Source organism: Mus caroli, unplaced genomic scaffold (assembly GCF_900094665.2).
Source record: "Mus caroli unplaced genomic scaffold, CAROLI_EIJ_v1.1 scaffold_11210_1, whole genome shotgun sequence".
Taxonomy (NCBI): domain Eukaryota; kingdom Metazoa; phylum Chordata; class Mammalia; order Rodentia; family Muridae; genus Mus; species Mus caroli.
Window position 1 is genome coordinate 45,005 of NW_018389884.1, and position 7,091 is coordinate 52,095.

Consider the following 7,091-nt stretch of genomic DNA (forward strand, 5'->3'; position numbering starts at 1 on the left):
CATTACATACAGTAATACACTTAGTGATTCTCCAGGGGGTGGGGAGGGGAAGCCATCTAACGATCAGAAACCATACTCAGGCTGTCTTCAAGAAAGTGGTGTTTCCTGGGCAGTCTGCTAGTACAGACCTATATTTAGAAAAGCTCATGTTAACACTTACTTGTGTTGTTTTTTAAAATAATTTAAAGGGAACTTTCAAAAAACATTAAAATGTATCGATACAACTGGTGGTAACTAGTTTAGATGGATTTTTTTAATGGCCTGTTTTCTTTCAATTTTCAGGCCCAGGACACTTCATTATTCACCATGCAGACAGATCAGAATATGGTAGGTGGCTTGGTAAGTTGATGTGACCATATTTGGGACAGTTGTCATCATGGAACAGTTGAAAGTTAGTTGGCTACACTAGCCTATCTGAACTTTAATATGCATAGTATGATTTTTATAGCTTCCCCCTTTTTTCAGAAAAGTGGGAAGAAATCATCTGTAAAATCTGACTCTGAACTTGTTTGTTTCTGGCACAGTGACACCAGCAGGAACCAGCTTCCTGTGATACTTATGACCCTCAGTGGAACACAATAAATCCATCAAAGCCACAGGTCTCTATGTGACTGTAGCTTAAGCTACAGGACTAAAAATGAATTTGCCCCAAGAATTTATGTTTTAACTAATATATCACTGCCTTTTTCCTTGAGCCTAGAGCTACTAATTTCTCATCTCATCCCTTCATTTTAAACGTTCTAGAGAGAAGCACTTACAGGCCAGCTAATGAAGAGACTAACATCATGGACTAAGTAGGAAAGAGTTCCTCTGGAGACTAGAGGAGATGCTTGGGAGGTGGGAAGGACAGTTTCCATGGGAAGCCTTTCAGCAGCTTCCTCATCAAGCCGATTGAAGAGACCCTGAGAGCTGTCACTGTGTATTTACCCTACTGCAGAAGAGAGGGCTTGTGCTTGCTGAGGGTCGCAGAGGTTGTTAACATTGCTCTTCCCTGGCCAGCTGAGTCTGTGCTATGAAGGACTTTTGAAGAGGAGCCAAGAGGAGGTTTGACATGTAATTCATATGAAAATATTGAGCATTTTAAAAATGCAAACATAACTGACATTAAAGAACAATGTTTGGATCATTGGCTTACATTTCTAGAAATCTGGACCAATTCTGAAGCTTTATTTAAATATAAACAATGAGGGCGGCTTTACACATGAGTCTAACAATAGTTCCTTGTTAAAATCAAAAAGTGTACCTATCCTATGGAATGAAACAGACATTGGATTGGCATTTTCTCACAAGATACACATTTACTTTGAAATAAGACATTCTGAAAAATTTGTCCAAAAATTAATTTTGGTAACATTCTGGTATTTTGTCAATGTATTATTATGTCTTTGTGCATTTTGTGCAAGTAGTGGAGAACAGAAGTGCTGGCTTTTTTTTAATGGGTATGGTATTAATAACTAAGCCAGAGAGGCTTGTTATGCCCCTTCTCATAGTGGTTATTCTCAGCCTTGATGATATAATTTGGATGATGAGGTTTTTTTTTTAATTATCAATTGTGAACAGTTATGGAAAACTCAGAAATTCAGGAAGAGAAGAAAAACGATTGGACATGCTTAAACTCATAGCACTACACTAACACAGAAAGTCCAAGCTCAGAACCATGACCTTTCAGTGCCACGAGAATCTCTCCACACTCTAGTGTTGGTCATGTGACCTTTCTTGCTTTCTCTCTAGTCCTCTCCTCATGTATTCTCCTGAGCAGAATTCTCTGCTGAGGAGCACAGCTTGTCCTGCCCAGCATTGCAAATGCAACTAACGTTCTTGCTACAGGCAGTAGGCAATCACCATGCACTGGAGCTATAAACTGTAACTATCATGTAACTATCAACTATGTTGATACTGTGTGACATCTCAGGAACAGCAGAAGCCACAACGTTGGGCCCATTGACTGAGCTGGGCAAAGGGGAATGAAGCTGGCATTCAGCTGCATATTTCCTGATTCATGTCTCATGGCCCTCAGAATATAACTATGTACCAGTTAAAGCCATTTTACATCTTCAGACCTTGTTCCTTAGTTGCCCACCAATCCTCTGAGTTTGTACTAAATAACCCTTCTAAGCCTGAAAAAGCAGTAGTGGAAGGCAAGTTCCACACTGGCTTATAGACTCTTGACTCTCCCAGCTCTTCTCTGTCTCTGTACTGATATGGCTTATTCTCATCACTGAGCGTTTTCAGAATATGTGCTCCAGAACAACATAGCCAGCTTTATTCTGACAAATTTTCATTCTGAAAGAAGAATTGCTTCTAGAGCCCACAATTAGACATAGCATGTTACTGGTCCATTAACATCTGTCAAGACAGATACCTTGTAGGAACAACAGCAAAAACAGTTGAAGCAGAGCCCAATTCACATAATAAAACTTCAGATTTCCCCATAAGATATTGCTTAAAAATTGAACTTCATTGGTATATAGTAAGAAAATATTAATATTTTCGTATCTCAGAAGGAATAAAAGAGTGGTCCATAAGACTAATTTCAGTAATGGGATTTATACAGAGTGTTTCATGCTTGCTCATTACTAGTAAGCTGCATTTGTCCCCTAGAACTTAAGTCGCAGCCACAATTGTTAGAACTCAGTGAACATGTGTGCTTGTGAGAAAATTCCAATCCTGTTCATTCCATGCTATAGCTGTGCTTTTTGATTTTAACAAGGAAATACAGTTAGACTCATGTCTAAAGCCACCCTCATTGATCTTACTTAAATAAAGATCCAGAATTTCCCCAGCTTTCTAGAAATGTAAGGCAATGATCCAAACATTGTTCTGTATTTTCAGTTATCTTTGCATTTTTAAAATGCATGATAATTTTTATATTTTATATGAGTTGTGCATCAAATCTTCTCTTGGCTTCTTGGCAGCTTTAGAACAGTTTCCCTATTACTTTTATGTAAAATTCATTATGTGCTGCATTAATTAAGTGTACAGGAAAAACAGAAGGTTTTGAGTTAAAATGCTAGAGACCTGATTCAGTGTGTAAGGATTATCATAGGCTGACTATATGTAGCAGTCTCATGGGGCCAACAGCATCTTATTTTGCCCCTATGGTATAAAGAGTCTGAGACCATGGAGAAGGCTGCCTTATAATTCTTCAAGCAACCGGTTTTTGATTGCTACAGAATTGTTCTGGGTGATCAAAAAGAAGGGAGTGACCCAGAAGCTCCAACTTTCTGCAGTTTCTGGAGCAGCCAGGTTGCCGAGCCTGCTCTCCCTGCTTTGGAAGAGATACATTGCATCAAATAAATATTTTTAATTTGTATACTGGAATGACCCTTCCATTTTTGGTGTAATATATATATATATATATATATATATTTATACACCTAAGATCACAGGACTATATGATCTTTAGATTCTTTCTGACTCCTTTCACCTGGCCAATGTTGGACCTTCTAAAAACATTCTCTTTGATATTCTCTGTCTCCCTCTCCATCTCCCTCTCCCTCTCCCCCCTCCCCCTCCCCTCCCCGTCCCCCCCCCCTTTCTCCTTCTCTTTCTCCTCCTCCTCCTCTTTCTGTTTCTCCTCCTCCTCCTCCTCCTCCTCTTTCTCTTTCTCTTTCTCTTTCTCTTTCTCTTTCTCTTTCTCTTTCTCTTTCTCTTTCTCTTTCTCATCTTTCTCTTTCTCTCTCCATACAACAGAAGAGTCATTTCAGGTTCTCTCATACAGTTTATAGTAGCATGAAGACAAACTGTTACAGGTGAATACAGTGGCAGGTCTTTGCCCACTTTGAAGGAAACCATTCTGGATCCTGTTCAGGAGAAGCTCAACACAATTACACACTACGACTTTTCAGTTCTACAAGACCCAATGACACTAGATGAGAGAACTCATTTTTCTAGAATGAATTAGGTGAAACTGGCTGCCTGTTCAGAATGATGCTGAGATTCTGGATTGTCCAGAATCCTGCAATGTCATCTATTCACATGTTGAGGTTTCTTTTCTTCTTACCCCCAAATAACTCAAGGCTGAAACTGAGCAGGCTCTACCTACAGAGCCCCAAGCCGAGGAGCCTCCTGCCACTGCTGCTGCACCTACTGCTGGGCTGGACCTTGGGCTAGAGATGGAGGAGCCAAAGGAGGAGGCTGTGGTGAGCACTGTCCCCTAACGCTTCCATTCAGTCCACTGCTTCCTTCAGTCTTCACCCATGAGCCTATGTGTCACTTCCTATCCAGGTTTTAGCTGCCCTGGATTTTTCTCTGACATCATCATCATCGAGAATATACCAAATAATCAATCTTATGCATTAGGGAAACTGCCATGTAGCCATGGTGTGGCTCTTTAAAACTATCCCATGATTGTTCTGTTGTCAATGGAGAGAGTCAGACCTATTTCTGTGATCCACCTGAGATAGTTGGAAACGTCCTGTAATTAGAGATCAAGTAGCCCATGATAACTTTGTTGTTCATGCTCTGTGCTTCTGGCAGTCAGGGATGCACAGAGTATTTCCAGGCCCGTGGCCTCTTATCCAAAGCAATAGAACGTGAGGTCTCATACGGACCTGTCCCAAGCTACCGTTCTCACCGGCAAGAACACACTCGGACAACCAGATTCTTCTGCGGCAAAAAGCTTTATTGCTTCTTCAAGAGGGAAGACCCTGACCCCGGAAAATGGCGTTGCTTATATAGCCCTCAGCCATGGAGTTTCAGCACCTGATGTGGTGTGTCAGCTCCTGATTCGTTGCTCGCCCATCACCCCGTTACTACGCCCTGAGATAGGCAGTGACTAGGCGTGAGTTCACTCTCGCACCTGTGTACAAGGCTTGTTTACTAGTTAGGCACAGCGGAGGCCAGCACCATCTTATAATGGCGATTGCTTGCGGCACGGCTCTCCACACGGACCTGCAAACAAAACAAGATAAATTAATTTGCAGCAAAGTGATAGTTCAGATTAAAGAGAGATACACTGACAGGACTGAGAGCAGGACACATGAGGGAATATTATGCCTATGCATAAGTTGTCATTCATATGATTAAAACCAGATGCATTATGGGAAAGGACATGCATAGTAGAGCAATGGCATAATCTAATCAATCAGACCATAAGATGGACCCTAAAAGAGGATGCTTTTGTCTTACTACATATGCAACAAAAACTAGTTCCAGCCGGACTGGCCATTCTAGTCTTCATACCTAACTAGGTTTGGAATTCACTTGAATAATAGATGTATGATTTGTTACCAGGGGTGGGGAAGCCTATACCATTGTTCAGAAGTGGAAACACATGGAGCCTGGTGCATATGGGAGTATAAGGAGGTTATGACCTTTCAGTGCATTGTTTGGATAAGAGTGCTTATACATAGTATGTGCAGGTGATGAAACGAGGCTGCCATGTAGAGTATTACAAATTGGGGGATGGAGCTGTATAACTCAAAGCCAAATGTATGTCCATGGTCACTATCCTGTCTCCTATGTCTTTCTGACATTTATATATTGATTCCTTATGATTTTACTTTCATAAGTTGGTAATGGCCCAATACCGAACCAATAGTATATATTTTAGACCAATGAATCTATAAATATTTATTATCTAAAAATAGTTTTTCAAAATCTAGTCTCTGCAGGCTTTGAAGCTCTGAGGGAATTTATGGATATCTTCTGGCTGGGTTGGAGATCCACCCTACTGCTCAGATACTTTGTTTTTTTTACCTTGATGCACAAGGAAAACCTGTGGGGATTCTGTCCCTGTGCTAACAACTGAGAGGAGATAAGGACTGAATCAGGTGCAGTGGTCAGAGGGATCTTTCAGCAATTGACTTCTTTAAACGGGGTTCACAGAACAAAGACAAATTAAGGATTATTGAGCAAGTACCGACTACATCATTTTTAAACATGTGTTTGGTTTTTCATTACATACTCATGGTTATAAGTTCAGTCACAATTAGAAAGTACAAATAGAGCAAATTTTATTTTTATTGTTGCTTTTATAACTCCAATTCAATAAATATAAATAATGTGTCCACTAAAGCAGAAGTTTATTATATAGTTTGCTTTTAGACTGGTATTATTTGAAGTTTTAAAGCACTCCAGGCAAACTTCAAATAGGTGAATTGGTCTTTTTATGAATAGCAAATGCTAAGACTTACCACCTTTGACTATACTGTTTCATCATCAGCCTTATAAAGCAGGAAAAGCTGTTTTAGTTGATTGCTTCTATTTACTGAGCGCTTTCCTCCAGGTGTGTACTCTGTAAGATCCCCAATCTTTAAAGTACAGTTTCAGAGAGCTCTAAGCATATTATAAAAAGCAGTCATGAATCTGTTACCATTTCTCCTGGCCAGTGAGAGTTTGTCAAGTATCTCTATGTTTATCCCGTCCCATTCATACTGTTTCAGTTTGCTTGGGGGAAGATATCCTGAGAAGATTCCTAGAATCGTAGCCTCATCTGTGCTTATCACAGTCTCCAGGGCATGAAGATGACTTCCAAGTAGGGCCAGATAAAGTTATTTCCCTAAAAGCAGAAGAGATAGTAATTTCATGACTTTTCAAAAAGGACTCAGACATAATTTTCTTAGGAAGAGACATAAAATGAATCATAATGCAGAATGCCCCCCAAAATGCAGCACACAGAGACCAAAACATAAAAGTGAGAGTTGACAGTGATAACAGCATTTGGCTCAGCGTTGCTGGAACTATGTCAAACCTCTGTGCTGGCTTTATAGCTTTCGCCATTTCCAGTGGATATGGCTGTGCCAGAGACCCACACTGCAAACAGAGATAATGTCAACATTAAGCAAGCTCATGGATAACAAAATGTATAAAGTGCTGGTGTGCAATATGAGGAAGGCAAATGGACTAAGAGTCCCACCCCTGGACCAATGCAGCAGCAGGAGAAGCCCTGCTCAGGAATAGCAGGTTACCAGCCTGGTTCCCAGAGACAGGAAGGAAGGGCCTAGCAGCCTCCATTTGGACCTGGGGAAACCCATGCAATCCTGGGCAGAAAAGAACCAAAAAAAAAAAAAAAATAACTGGCAGCATGGAGTCCTACAAAGGTGGCGTGTGGGAAGGAAAGGATGGGAGAACAGGGAAGAGTTCAGCGA

General features: G+C 40.6%; 1 protein-coding gene across 1 annotated transcript in view; it reads left to right on the forward strand.

Annotated features, from left to right (window-relative positions):
• The window catches only part of LOC110288350 (amphiphysin), a gene marked incomplete at its 3' end in the record, with an annotated part of 44,356 nt that extends 40,214 nt beyond the window's left edge, over positions 1–4,142 (forward strand). Inside the window, exons 13-14 of the mRNA XM_021154721.1 lie at positions 283–339; positions 4,020–4,142. Of these exons, the coding sequence (XP_021010380.1) occupies positions 283–339; positions 4,020–4,142 (180 nt within the window). The remainder of the gene's footprint in view (positions 1–282; positions 340–4,019) is intronic.
• Positions 4,143–7,091: the final 2,949 nt, after the last annotated feature.